Consider the following 20,256-nt stretch of genomic DNA (forward strand, 5'->3'; position numbering starts at 1 on the left):
GTAATCCTAAGGAATTCAGAGTTCTCACCCTGGTCTCTCTGAAGAGTCCCTGGCCACCTTTGCTTTGGTGGTGGTGGTGGCTTTCTTCCTGGAATTTTGACCCAAGCACCTATTTGCCATTTAATCAACTCCAAGTAAGATCCCCTTTCCTAAATCAAAATTTATTAGATCACCTCTTCTAAAGTGACTCCTAAATCAAATCTTACCAAAAAAGTGACTGGAAATGAATTGCTGAAAACAGAAATTTTGTAAGGGTCTTCCAAAAAAACTCATTTCCTTTCCTCTTAAAAACAAACAGGGGCCACATTTCATACACAAACAACGCCTTCTTTAAAACGTGCCTTTTCATCTGCACGTCTCAGTAACACATGTGACTTTCTCTGATGTTTATACCCCTCCAGGACACTAGTGACTCCCATTCACGTGTCACGAGTCACTGGTGGCCCCGAAGTGACGTCAACCCGGGAGAGCCAGGGGTCGTCCAACAGGTGGTCTGCCGAGCGCTCTCCAAATGTGAGCGCCTCCTGCGCTCTGTGCCCGGCTCCACGCTCCCCTAGGGCTGCGCAGGCTCGCGGACGATGGCCCGGATCCCCTCGCCCCCGCACCCCTCCTCCTCCCGCTACGCGTCCCCTCCCCTCGCCAAAGCTCGGACTCTCGGGTTGCCCTTATTGTTGGCCGCGTCTGTCACTTTGTGGGCTGGGTGACACGAATGGATGGGTTGGACACACCTTCCAGCCTACTAGAAAAAAAAAAAAAGGGTCCGGATCTGCATAGACAGCGGGAGGGACTCCCCCAGCGCCCTCAGAGCCTACGCCGCGGACCGGGGAAAAGCACAGCTCCCCCTCCCACATTCACTCCTCCCCGCCTTTAAAAAAAACAACGCTCAGCGCAAATAAATAATATCGTTCCCAGCCCGCCAGGGTCCTCGGTGTCCTCGCCTCCTCTGCCGGCTGAGCGCGCTCCAGCGCGGCGGGAGGCGAGCGCGCAGAGGCCGCGGCGCGCATCATGCTCCCCAGCGCCGTGGCGGCCCACGCCGGCGCCTACTGGGACGTGGTGGCTTCCTCCTCGCTCCTGAACTTCCCGGCCGCGCCGGGCTTTGGCAACCTGGGCAAGAGTTTCCTGATCGAGAACTTGCTGCGGACTGGGGGCGCCCCGCCGCTCGGACTACCACCGCCCCAGCACCACGGCTCGGCAGCGGCTCTCGGCGCGGGCGCGCAGGTCCGGCCCCTGCCGGCCAGCCCGGTTCCGCTCAAGTTGTGCCCGGCGGCAGAACCAGTCAGCCCCGGCGGGGCGCCCTACGGCACACGGTGGGCGTTTCAAGTGCTCAGCCCCTCGGCGGACGGCGCCCGGCTGCCGGGCCGGGCTCCGGGGGACCCGGACTGTGCCTTCCAGCCACCAGCCCCAGGTGAGCCCGTTCTCCCCTCCCCAGCCGCGCGCTGCGCCTCGCGGGCCGCGGGCCCACCCGCCCCCGTGCTCAGGAATCCGCCCGGGCTTCGAGCTTCCGAGAGCATCTCGAGCATCAATGGAGATGCGGCCTCGGGAGTGAGGAGCGTACCACCGCTAATCGTGATGTTCCTCCCCATCTCATCCCACCAGCTTCCTCTTCCCCTCTTCTTTCTACAAGTGGTAGGGCTACCTTGAATTTCAGGCCTTTCAGTAGAAATCCTGAAGTCACCTCAGGCCTTAGCCGAAAGCTCAGCCCCGCTCCCGAGATCTCTGGGCTCGCTGGACCAATTCCACTGGGTTTCCAAAATTCAGCGTCTCTACCCGCCCGCTTCTGTCTCGGAGGCCGAGAGATACCCGCTTCCCTGGAAAGTTCTTGGCTTGAAGAGCCTCGCGCTCCCGCTTTGGGGGCTTTTGCCTCTCAAACCTTAGCGTCGATCGGGGCGGTTGGAGAACACGCGCAAAGATCTCTGGAAAAAGAGTTGCGCCGAGTTTTGGCTTTCTCCACTCTTAAATTTTGGATCGCTAAGGCGCAAGAAAATCGACGCCGGCTTTTTCTTCGGGCTGAGCTAAAACAGTTGAATTGGCACCTGGAGTAGGAAGTTCACCAAATAAATGAGAATTTACCCCAGCTGTTTTGGTTTGCTTGTTTTAAATCCCGCATAAAACCGAAGTGTTGTGACTGGGAAGAGAATGCGGACAGTTTAATTCTATGTTAGCTAAAACTTACGGAGGGGCTGCCGAAGTTGGCCTTGAGAAGGGGAAAAGCGTCTTAGTGACTCAAAAGCTGAGATCCAGTCGGATTATTATTTTTTTTTGGCTGCGTCCTTAGACGATCTTAATTCATTCTTTTAATCCTGATGGGTTTGTCCAGAATGACTAATCGACGCTTTTTCAGCAGATTTCATTGTCCCAGCAAACTGCCAGATCAAATTTATTGCTAATGACTTTATAGAATTGAACATGTTTAGAACCTGTCCTGGTCTTTCAGTTTGAAATGGTTACTAACAGAATGGAACAAATATAATTATATGAGCACCGGTCTCATTCACACAGTGTAAAACCTAAATTCTAAGCAGCATTTTTGCACCCTGGGAGAGGAACAAAGACAGTTAAAGGCAAAGTTTATGTGCCTTGGAAATCTGGGCCACTCTCTCCTTTTTGAAGTATTCGGAAAATCAGAAACGTGTATATAGCAGGTCCGTTTAAACAAGCACTAGTAAATAATGTCTCATAAAAGTAACATTTTCAAGAAAATTTAGTGATTTCTGTGGTTTCTGATGGCTTGGCATTATGTTCATAGAAGTTACTTTTCAAGGATTCTTAAGTTGCTCTTGATCATGATTGGCTACTCCAAAAAGCTAATTTCAACCTTTGTAGATTTTACATGTTAGATTTAAGTAAACCAAATGCAAAGCAAATACAGATATTTCAATAACTCTGAGAAATTATTTTGTATACCTGCTCTTTTCATTCAGAATATTGCAATTATTCAGTAAAGGGTATAACTACATTCTTTTTGTTTTCAAGAACATATTCATTCGGTACACTTATTGAAACATCAAAATGCAAAAATGCTTTTTGGAATAATTGAGAATGTGAGAATTTAAATTTCACTTTGAAGTATTTTAATATAGCTCTAGGCCCATATATCTCCTAATATTTTATTCAGTCCTTATTGAAGATTTGATGCTTTCTGAGGTTAATTTTTATTTGAACAAATAACTTTTTATTTAAAAAAATCATTCTTGTAAAGAGTGCATTTAATTTTTGAAACTCGAAAAATATCTTAAGAAGAAAATTAAAACCCTGTGAATTTGTGCCCACGAATATGCTTAAAAACATTTTTAATAATTTGACAGAGAATACAGTTTTGTGAGCACCGCTCCAGTTTTGTCCTTCCAAATGACAGATTCTTATCCTGCCAAATGTTGTGGGAATTCTTTTGTACTGTGTAGAATTATGAAGTTATAATGAGTGCTGACAATGTTCGCTATCACCTGAAAGTTAGATGAGGATGAAATAGTGATTGACGTTCTATAAAGAGTAGAAAGGAGATTTAGAAAAGGTACTGTTTTTAGAACGATAACAGTATTGCTTTCTGAAACATCAGTGAACAACCGGTTCTGATCTTCTGTGCAGTAACTTAGTGGATCACCGAATGTGACTTTTAATGATTTCAGTGTATTGATTACCCGTTTTTTCCCTCAACCTTAATTCGTTGAGTGCACTAGTCTAAATATTGAGTAAGAAAGCCTCAGAGTTGTTTTTAAGGGCATTGGTGAAAGACAGCACCATTTAACTAGGGGATTTATGCCACTGCATGCATTTCTGCTTCATTATTTCTGTTACCCACTATTAATTATACCATATAGTTCATTCATTCAGCAAATGCTTCCTGACTGTCTCCCATGTGTCCAGACTTTGTTCCAGGCCATTGGGATAATCAGGGAACAAAACAGATGACCGTCTCTGCCCCTGTGGAGCTTACAGTCCATGTTCTGTCCTACTTAATGGTTTACCAAGCCTTTTCATAATTGTTAGCTGCTTTAATCCTCATAATAGGCCAATTTTTTCTACAATGATTATTCCACTTGCTAACTTTTTTTTCTTTGGCCTGAAGTATCAATTTAAAAACCTGTGATCTTGTGAAAAAGAAAAATATTGCCCCAAATTCTGTGATCTTGTGAACGAGAAAACTATTGCCCCAAATATTCCTTACACTGGTTTTTCACTGAATAGGAACTAATGAGGGCTTATGGGATAACCAATTACATGTATCTTCATAATAAATCAAATTGGGATGCTATATCTGAGCCCATAGGAAACTGGTCTTTCCCTTCGTCTCGTCATGTGTCTGAAAGATGGTGACAGGTAAACAGTAACACAGATTTACAGATTATGAATGAAATTTAGCTGTCTGTGCTTCATTCCTAAAAACCGGCAAGTCTTTAAGTATTTAGAGTTTAAAAAAAAGGAACACTCCATAGCTATATGTTGTCAAGTTGTGTATATAGAGTAGTTTAAAACCTTTAAAAATCAGAGCACATTCTCCAAGATTTGAGAGGGGCATGTTTAATGTGATAACAGGTAGTGAGTAGATTCACCTGCAGACGTTGTATGTGAAAAAGAGAAGCTTGGATGTCATAGTGTATTGGTGGAAATCAGGTTTGCCAAGTAAATCCTAATAATCATCAGAGATCCTTCCCCAGAAGTTCGTTAATGTCATCATTTGGTGGCTATTGTACTAGATTCAGACATCCGTGCTTTTGTATATTAAGGAAGGTCTTGAAAATGTAAAAATCTGAACAATTTAAAATTTCTTTTAGTTACGCAACTTATTTTCTTCAAAGTGGAACAAATGGCCTTGCTTTTCAGTGACATTTGTTATTTTAAACATTTTAGATAATGTTTGAAATAAAGATAATTTCCTGAATGTAATTTAGTGATTATTAAATCTGCTTCTTGTGCTGCATATAAAAGGATTAGAAAGCAATTTTTTATTCTGAAGAGTTGAGTTAACTGTCCTTTTTTTAAAAGTAATTTTGTCCTGTAGGTTGTACCATATAGTAGTACAAGCATGGAATCAGATCCATCTTATTTTTTCTGGTACCCTGTTAAGTTTCTTATTACTATTAATATCTCATGTGCACTCTGATTTTCTTGTCCACCTCACAGTCCCAGCTACTATTTACTTATTAATCTTGACTCTGTCTTAAACTACCCACACTTGTATTTTATGTCCCAACTGGTAGTTTTTTTCCGTTTTCACTGAGATATAGTGAAAGCGTGATGTAAAATAGCTTCTCTTAACGCCTTAGGCACTTTGAGGAGGGAAGAGAAAATGGAGCATCTTGTGTTCTAGGTGGGGATTCTAGTCCAGCTGAACATTTTGTGATCTAATTTATGAAGCTAGAGTTTGTTATTTATTTGAGCTAATGCTACGCTCTAGCTTTGTTTTGGCAAATTAAAATCACGGAATCTTGACTGTTGATAATGCTGACCCAGAACCAAGACAAAGGCAATGGGGGATCCAGAAGAGGACAATGATGGGGCCCATGCTAGTAGTTCCTTGCTCAGACCATCACCCTAAAAACATCCTTTGGTGGAATTAAAGATAATACCCAACAGTATTCTTATTACACTTGTATTTTTTAAATAAGCTGCTTAACATATTTGGATTTATATTAACATATTAATAACTTTTGCATAGTTTATAAGGAATCAGCTCTGAATAAATTGCTGTATGGTCCCAAACTTCATAACCTTCTTCAGGTTCAGGAAGGTTTTGCAGTTCAGAGGACCAGTTGTACTAATAGACAGTCTTTTTACTTCCAGTTTTGGATTGAGAAAACCACACTGCCTCTATGTCTTGAGCTGGAATTACAAAATGGTAGCAATTTATGTGCATCTTATTTGCCTCTGATATTAGTATCTGTCCCTCTCCCAGTCACTAAAACATGCTTCTCTGCTTTGCTTTAAAAGCAAGAAATCTCAATCTGTTCACATGTATTGAAGCTTTATTATTGAGGTTTAATAATAAAACAGGAGTAAATCCAGGAGGCAGGTAGGAACATTTTAGAATTTTCCCTTTACCTCTTACTCACGTTAGGGATTTGGGGATTATTTTAAGAGGCACAGTGGTTTGAATGCCCAGAAAATTGTGTACGGATTTAAGCAGAAGTAATCAGAGGATCTAGAGAGTTCAGAGTCATCAGGATGCCAGAGGGTGCCAAATGTTGTTATATGTTGCAGATGTGTGACACCATATGTTCTGGACAGTTTAAAGGGATTGTCAACCGTGATTTTAGCTATGTTTGGTTACCATCAGTGTGGCTCAGATACTGAATCCAACACTGTACATTAGAGTCCGGTGTATTGCTCTTGGAGTGTGCCACCTCCTTCCTCTCCTTGTGCCCAGCAGGAATAGTCTCTTTTTGCTGTACAAAAACATCTCATGGGTAGTTTTGTCATTGGACAGTGATAGAAATTGTAGCAACTCGAAAGTAAGGGAACCAATATAGGTAATAGCTGCATTGGTAAAAAACTTTGAGCTTCTTTGCTATGAAAGTTTTTACAGAAGCAAAAATGTTATCATCTTTCAAATATTTAAACAAATGTGTTCTTATGTTAGAATTGGGAGGTAAATACCTTATTTACTCTTCAACCTACCTTCCGCCATCCTATTTCCTTTGTTGATATCATCCATAACTTTTGAATCTATCTTATTCTATCTTTTGGGGAGACTTGATTTGTGGTTCTTAAAAATGGTATTTGTCCACTTAATCATGGGCTAACAGAGGCGCAAATAAAGTTTGTTTTTTTTTTTTACCTTATTACTGTGAATTTTTTCCTCAGTGAAGGTACATAATTTTTAAGTCAGTTAAAGAACTTTGTTTTCATTCAAATACACCTGGACTCTGTCAGAAACAAAAAGGCAAATTGTAAAAAGAAACAGCATGATTTCTATGTAGGAATGCTTGTTAGAATTTCTCCTTCTTTAAGACTTCATTAGATCATGCTTCCATTTTACACTCTCTTAGTAAAAAATTGGATTTTTGCCTTAACGTCTAATGTGCTTACCAGACCCTTGTATATTTTATTCCAAAATATTTTTATTTTACTTTCAGTAATGTTTCCACTTTTAATGAAATCTCTCCCTTTCATTCGTTTTAGCCTCCAGTCAGTACCTGATTTGGCAATGCTGAGTGATTTATCACTTTTATATAAAGTTACCATAACTGATTTTATTTTTAATAGCATTATTCATTTTGTCAGGCAGCTATTAGTTGGGAATATTTCAGGGGCACACTCTTTTTGTGAGTTATATGAACAGTAAACTTAAGGCACTAAAATTCTCTCTGAAGTCAGAGATCAAAAAGTCTCTATAAGTTTTTAAACTTTTGTTTAAGAATCAAAGCATCTGGGAAAAGGAAAGGGAAAAGAAATCAGGTCTTTTTTCTATATATTGCTAAAATATTTAATTGCCTTCTTGTTCTTAAATATTCCAAAGATGAACTCGGTTTTTTCCTTTTCTTTCACATGTTCAGACACCATGCATGCCCTAACCACCTTGATTTCATTAATTCTGTGGCCATCAGAAATAGCATGTACAATATTTACCTGCCTAACAGTCCTCTTCTTCCTTGGAGAATCCCGTGGACAGAGGAGCCTGCCAGGCTACAGTCCATGGAGTCGCAAGAGTTGGGTGCAACTAAGCGCACACAGCATAGCAGTCCTCTGGAGAGAGCTCAAAATTTCTTGTTCCTTAAAAATTTAAATCTCTAATATTTTTAAAATTAAATTATATGAAGGAAATAGCTATTCTTTGAGAAGATTTATGTACATTATTACTCAGCCATTGAAAAGAATATATTTGAATCAGTTCTAATGAGGTGGATGAAACTGGAGCCGATTATACAGAGTGAAGTAAGCCAGAAAGAAAAACACCAATACAGTATACTAACGCATATATATGGAATTTAGAAAGATGGTAACGATAACCCTGTATGCGAGACAGCAAAAGAGACACAGATGTATAGAACAGTCTTTTGGACTCTGTGGGAGAGGGAGAGGGTGGGATGATTTGGGAGAATGGCATTGAAACATGTATAATACCATATAAGAAACAAATCGCCAGTCCAGGTTCGATGCAGGATATAGGATGCTTGGGGCTGGTGCCCTGGGATGACCCAGAGGTGGATGGTACGGGGAGGGAGGTGGGAGGGGGGTTCAGGACTGGGAACACGTGTACACCCGTGGTGGATTCATGTTGATGTATGGCAAAACCAATACAGTATTGTAAAGTAAAATAAAGTTTTTAAAAAAAAGGAATAAAACCCATGAAGGCGAATTTTTTTTAAAGATTTATTTGTTTGGCTCCACTGGGTCTTTGTTGCTGCACGTGGCCTTTCTGTAGTTGTGGTGAGCTGGGCTACTCTCTAGGTGCCGTGCGCAGGCTTCTCATTGTGGTGGCTTCTCTTGTGGAGCACGTGGACTCTAGGGCTTGTGGGCTCAGCAGTTGTGGCGCACAGGCTTGTTTGCTCCAGGGCGTGTGGGATCTTCTGGGACCAGGGGTCGCACCTATGCTCCCTGCATTGGCAGGGGAATTGTAACCGCTGGACCACCAGCAAAGCCCTGGTGAATTTTTTAATAGACTAACCTAGGACTAGATTGAGTTTAGGTGTGTTGAACCTGTGCTGTGCTTCGTCACTCAGTCGTGTCTGACTCTTAGCAGCCACATAGACGACAGCCCACCAGGCTCTTCTGACAATGGGGATTCTCCAGGCAAGAATACTGGAGTGGGTTACCATGCCCTCCTCCAGGGGCTCTTCCCAACCCAGAGATTAAACCCAGGTCTCCCGAATTGCAGGCAGATTCTTTACCAGCTGAGCTACCAGGGAAACCCATATTGAACCTACTCTAGAGTTATATTGGGTCTGAAATCAAAAGACAGTCTGATTCTTCAAAGCAGGAAAAGAGTCATTTCTGTTTGGTTATTTTTTTCTTCTTTTTTTTTTTTTCATTTCTATAGGTGCTTTTGCACTACAAATTGAACAGATGTAGCAGAGACCACGTGACCTGCAAAGCCTAATGTGTTTACTCTCTGGCCTTTTAAAGTAAAAGTTTGCCAAAATTTTCTCCAAAGCAAAAATGCATATTGAGTCAATTTAAAAATAATATATAGTTTTCTGAGCTGGTTTTAGCAGCATTTCTTTAATTTTTAAACCTAGATTCAAGTCAGGAGCTTTAAATGACTGATTATATGATCCTAAGCAATTCGTGTAAATGCTTTGAGTCTCATTTCAAAATGAGCACAGGTGATAGGCTCACCATGGGACTTTCAGCCACACATCTCAAAAGCCTGTTGGTAACATACAGGGAAAGATGTAAAAGACAGAGTTCCACCATTCCACCATAAACAAAATGCATGCTGGTGAAAGGGGTATTGCTGTGTAGGAAACCAGCTCAGAACTTAGAGGAACAATTAATTATTTTTGCTCACGGTTTATTGGGCTGTCTAGGTTAGGCTGGGTGGTTCTCACTTGGAATCTCATTGTAGTTAGAAGTCAACTGTGGTCATCTGTGGGCTCAGCTAAGCTGGATGTCCAAGATGGATGTCCATGGACTCATACGGCAGACAAAGATGCTGGCTGTTTATGAGGTGCTCAACTGTGAGCTGTTCTAGCATCCTTTGATGATTGCAGTGAACTGTGATTTCAGGGTACCCCAGCTTGACGAGAAGCCAGACTCCAGACACTTGTTGGTGTTGTGAGGATAGTGGAGAAGGTGCCAGTGGGAGTGTCCAAACAACTGGTCGTTACTTCTTGCCACAACATATGACCACAGCAGGATCCTTCCATATAGTCCCTTGTTATTCCACCACAGCTCATCCACCATAGTTAGGTGATTTTTTTTTTTTAAGTTGCTCTGATTGTATCATCAAGTTTATCCCTATCTGACTATCAGATCAAATAAAAACATTCAGTTTTTCCTTTAAGACCTTCATTCTATCAACTGCATTTAGCTCCTCCAACCACATTCCTTTTTTTCAGTTACACATAAATATATATTTATATATATTATATATATTTTTATATAATATATAATTTATATAATATAATTTATATAATATATAATATATATAATATATATAATATATATTTATATATATATCTTGTTTCTCATATTCTTTCCCATTTTAGATTTTTATAAAACATTGAGTATATTTCCCAGTGAAGGTCCTTGTGGGTTATCTGTCTGTGGATAGCAGTATGTATCTGTTAATCCCAAGCTCCTGATTTATTCTTCCCTACTGCTATCCCCTTTGGTAACCATAAGTTTCTTTTCTATGTCTGTGAGACTATTTCTGTTTTGTAAATAACTTTGTATTATTTTTTTTAGATTGTACTTTTAAGTGATATTATATAATATTTGTCTTTGTCTGACTTCACTTAGTATGATAATCTTTAGGTCCATCCATGTTGCTGCAGATGGTATTATTTCGGCTGAGTAGTATTCCAGTGTGTGTGTGTGTGTGTGTGTGTGTGTGTGTGTGTGTGTGTGTGTGTGTGTGTGTGTGTGTGTGTAGCAGCCGACTCTAGTATTCTTGCCTGGAAAATTCCATGGACAGAGGAGCCTGGCAGGCTACAGTCCATAGGGTTGCTCAGAGTCAGACACAACTGAAGCAACTTAGCACAACACACACACACACACACACACACACATCTTATTTATCCATTCACCTGTCGGTGGACATTTAGGTTGCTTTCATGCCTTGGATTTAGTAAATAGCGCTGAAATGATTGTTGGGGTGTCCAACCACATTCTTAATGCTCACACCTTTGACCTTGGTCCAGCAGTCAGGCTGATCTTAACCCGCCCTGTGTGTCACCATCATCCTTGCCTTCTTTTATTTTTTTCATGCCACCTTTCTTTCCTGGAATGCCTTATTTCTCTTCTTATGCCATTCAGATACTTTCCCAGTCAAGTTTCCAGATGAAGATGCTTTTCCTGCTTACAGCCTTCTTGACAGAGGCTTTCTGACGATACTCTTTTCTTTTTACTTGCTAATATGTTTTAATGCAGGTCTGAACCATGCTGCTTCTTTTTATTTGTTGTCTTAGAATCGATCCCAAATTGTGTAATAATGGTAGGAGTAAAGGCTAACATTTATTGAGTGCCTGCTGTGTGTCAGGCATTGTTTTGTGTTCTATTCAGTGGTCTCATGCTGACTATACATTGTAATCATGTGTGCAACTTTTGAAAAAATATTAATAGTATGTTGGGGGACCCACTCCTACCAGCCTGATTTAACCCAGTTGCTGTGGGGTTCGGGCTCTGTATCTTTGAAAAGCACTCTAGATCATTCTCATGTGTATTCAGGGTTGGCAAACAGTGGTTAGGGGAACACACGGTACTATTTTTTTTTAAGATCTTATGGCCATGGGAAATGCCTCAGATTTTATAGAACAAAATTGAATTTGGAGTATGGAAATATTTGTATTTCACTTATTTGATCAGCAGATTCAAATCTGTAAGTTATGGAACATTTAAAATTAGAAATTTTTCCAGGGAGGGAAGCTACCCTATTGTAATCTTTGTCATCCCAGCACACATGAATTATATGGCACTTGATAGATAGTAAATATTATTTGCTGGGATTAAAAGGACAGCATCAAACAAGTAGACACTGCACTTGATTATTTTCTCGTGAACTATACCAGACTATTAAGACCTTTGCTTTCTGTCTCTGAAATACTCAAAGCAAAAAACAAACAAACAAAAAAAAAACAAAAAAAAAACTGGACTTCTGTCATTTCTTGATGAGCAGAAAGGTAATGGATGACTTAACTTGCTTTGTCTTGTGATGGAAGGCATGTTTGCATGTGGATCACATAAATGAATTACTTCCAGCTTGTGTGATAAAATAAATCATACCTTATTCAATAAATGATATTTCTTAGGTTTTATAACTCATGACAGATAGTTGTCATTCTTTAGAGATTTTTGGGGGGGGGGTCCTCTTAAGATAGTCTGTTCAATTGTGTCATATGTAAAGGTCAGAAGTTTAGATTTCTTTATCCCCAGTACCCATATACCCAGCAATTGAAGGAGGTCATTAAAATCATCCTTTTGAAATTATTTAATTCCCTGTTATTCTTTCCCAGAGGTATGTTTTGATCCTTTGGTTGCCTTTGTAAGACATCTTGGAACCTTTTCTCTTTTCTCTCGTCCTTCTTCAAATGTTCTGCCCAGTCGGCATAGCATCACAGTGGTTCCTGAAATTTATTTGAAGGTTTTATTAGTGGTCTTTAAGATTCTTCTTTTGAAATGTCAGCCTGCACCAGTTAGTACCACAGTTTGCTATGACAATAAAAAGAATGTGGTTTCACCCTATTTAGATACACTCTGTTCTCCATTGGTAAAGAAAGTGAAAATAAATAAAAAAAACAATAAAATGTTTTGCTTGCTTTCTAGACCACAGAATTTTGAAAATGATTTCTCTGTAACTAGGCTTGTAACCATCCTTGACTATGGGGTGCTTTTGTCACAGAACCATCTAGTTAGGTTTAAAAAAAATCAGGCCAGTTCACCATTAAGTTGGCTCTAAGTTCCCATCTTAATTAAACATTCAAAATAATTAATAGTTTGATTCTGTGTTTTCAGATAAGTCAGAACATGTGATTAAGAAGTGAAAAGTTCACAAAGTTTTCTCTGAATAAGCGAGTTTAGTCATTTGGATTCAGACAATTTTGTTCTAGAAATTTTAAATCATTTGTTTGTAACTTGAAACAGATTCCCACAGAACCCAGAAGGCAGATTTGTTGGCAGAATACAAAATTTGGAGTATCCTGAAGTGATGTGCTCAGAGAACCTAGCATCTTGCTGCAGGACCCGACAGTGTGCATTCCCCCCACCCCCATGGGGAAAGCCGTTGGGTTTTCTCTTATGGAGAGCTGGGGAGATACAGAAATGTCTGCCTCTTACTAAGTAACTGCCAGTATGTGTGCCTGACGTCCTTCTCTCTCATGGCTAAGAACTATTAATACATATTATGCTAAAATACCTGTTTCCCTTGTCTGCTGAGAACAGTCATCGTCACATTCCAGATGCATGCCCATTTGAGGATGAATATTAATAAATGAAATAGCAAGTGTTAACTTCATAGCCAGTCTAGCGCCTATGTGTAATAGGCATTCCTGTCATATATATTGCTTGGTAAGCTTAAAACAAATTGTTCCTAACGTGGTAAATGATAAAGTGAGTGCATCTAGATTGCACTGATGGGCTTTGAAATGCATATCATGGTCTTGAAATTGCCTTGTTTTCTGCCCGTTTCTGAGTGTCTCCAAAGTAGTTCCTAAATGGTTTGCTAAAGTTTTAACATATCTGTTAACTTGTCACTTTGTTTTTATCATACTTGAGTTTCCATTTTTTGCTCACTGCTTAAAAAAGTATGTGATTGACAAACATTAAAATGTAATATGTATTTTTAATGCATTGGATTGTTTTAAATGGCTATTTCTTCACACCATTCAATATCCCTGCCATCACATACTCCGTTAGATTAACATTTGACTCATGTCCAAGTAGGAGCACGTAAAAAAATGGAGCACTTAATTGAAATTCCACAGTGATTTCCACATAAACCAGCTTAAACAAGATGTATTTATGTGCAGAAATTAGGAATCAACTAATCTTCTGTGTAAATATATGTGTGTCAATTAGGTGATTTTAAATGGTGAGAAAATACTTTACAATGGAACTTTAAGCCTGGTTATGTCACATGTGGTTTTTTAGCCACTGTGGAGTTGCTACAGTAGACGTAGCAACTGTCATTTTGATTACAGATTTACTATATTAAGATAGAATAGTATGGCATTATATAAAAAACAGTTCAATTAAATTTTTCTGGTTAAATTTAACACTAAGAGCCTATATCTCAGAACCTCATTTATCACAATTGAATTTAATTGAACACTTGTCTCAAATGAATCGTACTTTTTTTTTAAAATGGAGGCTAATTACTTTACAATATTGTGGTGCTTTTGCCACACATTCACATGAATCAGCCATGGGTGTATATGTGTTCCCCATCCTGGCCCTCCCTCCCACCTCCTTTCCCATCCCACCCCTCAGGGTCATCCCAGTGCACCAGCCCTGAGCACCTTGTCTTCATGCATTGAACCTAGACTAGTGATCTATTTCACATGTGATAATATACATGTTTCAAACTATTCTCTCAAATCATCCCACCTCACCTTCTCCCAGAGAGTCCAAAAGTCTGTTCTTTATATCTATGTCTCTTTTGCTGTCTCACATATACGGTCATCATTACCATCTTTCTAAAATTCCATATATATGTGTTAATATACTGTATTGTTGTTTTCCTTTCTGGCTTGCTTCACTCTGTATAACAGGCTCCAGTTTCATCCATCTCATTAGAACTGATTCAAATGCATTCTTTTTAATAGCTGGGTAATATTCCATTGTGTATATGTATCAAATGAACCATACTTTAAAAAAATTCCTTGTTTTCATTTTTAGGGCTGTAGGATTAAACTGAGAAACATTTGGCTAGAATAGTAACATTTGTAATTTGTACCTAGTGTGCATTGTTATATTGATATCAATAGTATCACCATATCATACTTATTTTCTACACTAGATATTGAGCAAAAAAAATTTTTTGTGTGCATTTCCAACTATTATGATAGATGCTTACATGCACATAGGTAAATGCAACATGGCTGAGCCTTTTTCTTTTACCTCAACTTACAAAATGCTAAGCAGCACAATAGCTATAACTTAAAATACCTATGGAGTGCTTAGTTTGAGGTGAAGTAGGTTAACAGAAATACTTGAGAATAAACATGAGACAACTTTTATTATATATATTAATATCTACTTTTCAAAGTGCTTCATGTATTCATAGAAACATTAAAAAATGTAACTCTTAACTCTGCCTGAACAATGCCGTATTATTATAACATTGTTGCTATTCAGTTGCTAACTTGTGTCAAAACTCTTTTGCAACTTCATGGACTCAAGCCCACCAGGCTCCTTAGTCCATGGAATTTTGCAGGCAAGAATACTAGAGTGGGGTGCCATTTCCTTTTCCAGGAAATCTTCCTGACTCAGGAATCAAACCCACCTCTGCATTGGCAGGCAGATTATTTTTTACCACTGAACCACCTGGGAAGCCCTATTCTTATAAGATGTTAAGTTCAAATAAAGTGATGTATCATTTCTGTGATGGTTTTTCAATCAGCATTAGAACAACTTATGTTAACAATGACAATTTTTAAAAAGTTTTATAGAACTTCAGTTCAGTTTAGTTGCTCAGTCGTGTCCGACTGTTTGCGACCCCATGAATTGCAGTATGCTGGTGGGCTGCCGTCTATGGGGTCACACAGAGTCGGACACGACTGAAGTGACTTAGAAGCAGCAGGCCTCCCTGTCCATCACCAACTCCCGGAGTTCACTCAGACTCACGTCCATCGAGTCAGTGATGCCATCCAGCCAGCCATCTCATCCTCTGTCGTCCCCTTCTCCTCCTGCCCCCAATCCCTCCCAGCATCAGAGTCTTTTCCAATGAGTCAACTCTTGGCATGAGGTGGCCAAACTACTAGAGTTTCAGCTTTAGCATCATTCCTTCCAAAGAAACCCCAGGGCTGATCTCCTTCAGAATGGACTGGTTGGATCTCCTTGCAATCCAAGGGACTCTCAAGAGTCTTCTCCAACATCACAGTTCAAAAGCATCAGAACTTACTGAATACCAAAATGGATCTCTTTTTCATACTTTGGTTAGTTGGCATGTTTTCAAAGTAGCACTGACATTTTATTACTTGAAAATTCAGGTATTAAAAAACTAAAACCATTGACATTGACAGCTTTTCATCATATTGTGACCCCATGGACTATAACCCCCCTGGCCTCTCTGTCCGTGGAATTCTCTAGGCAAGAATACTGGAGTGGGTAAGCCATTTCCTTCTCCAGGGGATCTTCCCAACCCAGGGATTGATCCTGGGTCTCCCATATTACAGGCAAATTCTTTATCATCTGAGCCACCAGGGTAGCCATATTATAGAAAAGACCCTCCATAATGGTTAATTTGCAATTTGACAGCATTAAGGACCATGAGACCATAAAATTATTTTATGTACTTATATATTTATTTTGATATGTCTTTCAAAGATCTTGGTAAAATAAATGAATGCTTCTCAGTTGGTTAAAATATGAGTCCCAAATTACTCTGTTCTTAAAAAAGGCATGTATTTGCAGCAAAATTTATATTCACTGTATATGATTAAGAAGTGAAAAAAGTTTCCATTGAAAATAAAGGGAGAATAGTAAAAATATTTATTTTCAAGTCATCCTCTACATTTAAAAGTTATCTGTTACAGAAGATACTATGTTTCAGAGTGTCAGGGGAACAGGGAAAAGATTAATTCCTGATTTCCTGTTTCTTAGTTTTAAGATTATTCTTTCATTTATCAAAAATCTATTGACTATTTAGAATGTGTCCAACACTCTGATGGTTATGTGATGGTGAAAGCAAGTTACCCACCTAAGGAAATCTCACCTGTGTTTATATTATATTAAACCCTACTGTACAAAAGGACATATTGTATTTAAGGTACTACACTTAACCAAAGCCTGGCATATCGTGAGTGAAAGTGAAGTTGCTCAGTTGTGTCCGACTCTTTGTGACCCCATGGACTGTAGCCTGGAAAATCCCATGGACGGAGGAGCCTGGTAGGCTGCAGTCCATGGGGTCGCTAAAAGTTGGACACGACTGAGCGACTTCACTTTCACTTTTCACTTTCATGCATTGGAGAAGGAAATGGCAACCCACTCCAGTGTTCTTGCCTGGGGACGGGGGAGCCTGGTGGGCTGCCGTCTATGGGGTTGCACAGAGTCAGACACGACTGAAGTGACTTAGCAGCAGTACTGGAGTGGGTTGCCGTTTCCTTCTTCATGGGATCTTCCCAACCCTGGGATCGAACCTGGGTCTCCTGCTTTGCAGGCAGACAGACGCTTTACCATCTGAGCCACCAGGGTATATAGTAAGTGCTCAGTACAGGAGAGCTACTAATATTCTGTGACATCCTTTATAGCCATTTTTCATCTGCTGAGGAGCAGAGTTTAAAATTTCTTTTATAAGATATATCAAGTAATGATAACTATTCTGTATATATGTATTAAAAATGTTCTGAATAGCATAGTTTAATAAAGTGAGCAGAGCAGAATTGTATGGCAACCACCTATACTATAAACTCATGCTTTCAGGTTAACTAGATATCACTTGAGATTAAATGTTGTTACTATTCTCAAATACTTTTAAGCATGTAAAAGTGATCAGAAAAAGCACTGTTGTCACTGAGTTACTCAGTAAATTAACTGTTTTCAACTTTGGAATCCAGCTGTCTATACATTTCAAAGCACCTTCTGAAAATAAAAAGTGGAGCAATATAATCTCTATGAAAACTAAACTGAAGCGTGTAACATACAAATTGTTTCTTGTTAGTATTGTGTCTAGAACTGTGCTGCTCAATGTGTTAGCCCCTAGACAAACACGTCTATTTAAACGTTAAAAAACTGAAATGAAGAATTCAATTGTGCAGACATACTGGCCACATTTCAAGTGCTCAGTGGCATATATGACAAGTAGATACATAACGGGCGCAGAGAGAGAGGATGTGTCCATCATCACAGAGAGTTCTCCTGGGCAGTGTTGCTCTAGGCAATTTTAAATAAAGCGCTATTTGATATTTACTACTTATAACCACACAGAAAATGAACAGTTAAGTTTGGTTTTGATAATTTGACCGTTTATACCATAACTTCCAAACCACGATTAAGTTATTCAGCAAGCTCTGACAGATGGACTACTTTATTTATTTACTTTTAAACTTTATGTATTTATTTATTTTGAAGGCTCATTGCTTTTCAATTTTGTATTGGTTTCTACCAAACATCAGCATGAATCTCAGCTGTGGTTTATCCATATCCCCTCCCACTTGAACGTACTTCCCACCTCCCTTCCCATCCCACCCCCTCTAGGTTGTTAAGACTACTTTAAAATGACTTAAATTCCAGTAAAAATTGTAGCTAACTAAACACTCCGAAGATGTAGGGCTTTACCCCGTGACTTTGGGAAAACTGGGGTTTTGAATATTGTCTAAAAGAAATGGCTAATCAATGCAATCAATGCTTTTTCTGCAGCGCCTTCCAAGCCTTTTTTTCTGAGCGCCCCACCATTCTACTCGGCGTGCTGCGGTGGGTCCTGTCGGCGCCCCGCATCCCCCACTGCTTTTGCAAGTAAGTTTTTATGCTTCATCAGCAATGCCTCAGTTACTCTGTAAACCAAAGCAGCAGGATTTAATGTGCTCTGGAAAACTAATTGGTAATGCAATGACAAGGAGCTAATTCCTCGCTGAAAATCACAGCGTTCCTATTTACGAGGTTTCCAGAGATTTATCAGACCTCAGCACACTGTGCGATTGTGAGCGGTTTCTAACAGCACTGAAACCCAGGGCTGACGCATCAAGGAAAGTGACTTGTTTTCCATTTGATATAAAAGATCTTGGCTCTTGCTGAAACATGTAACGATGCTCATTTAAAGAAGAAAAAGGAAAGGAAGCAAAACTAAGAGATTGTGTAAAAATTTCCATTCGGTTTAAAATGTGACACAGAAAGTCACTAGATGTCCATGGAAAATAATCCAAAATTGCCAAGATTGTAAAAGGAGATAAATACCATCTCTTATGATCTTGAAGAAAACCAACCAGGGTTGTAGGAAGTATTTTCAAGAGAACTTTTCTTCAAACATTACATCATTTTAATAGTGTCTGAGATAGAGGGAGAATGACAACCTTTGAAACTTGAAGAGCACACGTGCATTCACATGCACAAAGGGGAAAAAAAAAGTCTAAGTAAAATAAAAAGAAATAACATTCACAATGCTCTTGAGATTTTTGGTCAGCTAAGAATCCGTAGGCAGGAGGACTCAAGTTTGTGATAAAGAAGTCCAGCAGAGGGGTACGTGGATTTCTGCTGCCGAAGAGAAAACACTGATTCAGGTTAACAGCTCTCTCAGGTGAAAAGTGAGCTAGAAGTAGAGTCAGGCTGAAGTCCAGAGCTGTATCATGGTTGAATTCAGATCTCTGTTGCCTCTCTGCATGCGTTTTATGAATGTTTTAGGGGGGCAGTTGCTCAACAGAGTGATTCCTGACAAGTGAGGCAGCAAATACTGGCCGTTTAATGAGCTGCAGGCTTCTGAGCATCTCTTTAGGGGGCTGATACTTTCCCACAGGGCACTTTACATGGCCAAGACCCAGCCACAATGGGTGACAGACCCGTGACCAATCGCCACTTTCACTTGACTCATCCACACGCGACCTCACCACGATTTTTCACTGTGCAGATGAACTTTCGGAACCATTGCACAGGGGAAAGGCTCGGGCAGGGGTCAGTTGCCCTTTTGTATGGTCATAAAGTGAGGCTCTGTGTGTCAGTCTTTTCTCCTGTCTCACATTCCAAGTGAATTTCTGGACACCATTTAAAGCACTTGGCTGAAAAATAAAGCAGTGAATGAAACTGACTTTTATAGACTCATTCCAGCTCATCTTCCCATATAACCCTGTCTACCTGAAAGAGGATTTAGTGGATGAGCTGAGTGTATGCAGAGCTTGCTGAATACATAGGGCCCATTATCCACTGTGGGGATCGTTTATTAACCAGGACTGATACACTACTATTTTGGAAGTGACCTATTAATTGTCCATTTAACTAGAATGTATTGATTCAAATAGAAAAATAGAAACCATGACTAAACCTTTTACTCGCTCCTTCAAGGTGGTCTCCTATGAGGGTAATTGAAAAATGTTGTACAGATTAAGGAAACATTTATCACCATATATTAGAGTATTGGGAAAGAACAGCTGGAGCAGAGACTTAACACTCTAAACATCTGATACTACAGCATGGTGGCATCTCTGGAATTAATCTTCAGTGTGGTATCCCAGGGGTGGAGATTGAAAGAGTTCCCACACCTAGTCTCAGTGATTTCACCTTGGTATAACACTGGTCTTCTACTTTAGAAAATCTCTGGCAGTGTAGTTTAGGTAGGAGGCAATGGGCCAAAACATTCCATGTGACAGGTGGACATTCATGTGTGTGTGAGTGTATTCATTTTACAGTAGTGTTTTAATAAGAGTTTCTAGGCTGTAAAAGTATTCTGGTGCCCAGGCCAGTTTAATAAATAAAGCCCATAAAAGTGAGTCAAAAGTTATTTCCTAGACAACT

General features: G+C 39.8%; 1 protein-coding gene across 1 annotated transcript in view; it reads left to right on the forward strand.

The window, feature by feature from the left end:
- The window catches only part of DBX2 (developing brain homeobox 2), a 36,984-nt gene continuing 17,410 nt past the window's right edge, over positions 683–20,256 (forward strand). The window contains exons 1-2 of the mRNA XM_018049093.1: positions 683–1,405; positions 18,175–18,270. Of these exons, the coding sequence (XP_017904582.1) occupies positions 1,006–1,405; positions 18,175–18,270 (496 nt within the window). The 5' untranslated portion in view covers positions 683–1,005. The remainder of the gene's footprint in view (positions 1,406–18,174; positions 18,271–20,256) is intronic.

This window comes from Capra hircus, chromosome 5 (assembly GCF_001704415.2).
Source record: "Capra hircus breed San Clemente chromosome 5, ASM170441v1, whole genome shotgun sequence".
NCBI classification, from domain to species: domain Eukaryota; kingdom Metazoa; phylum Chordata; class Mammalia; order Artiodactyla; family Bovidae; genus Capra; species Capra hircus.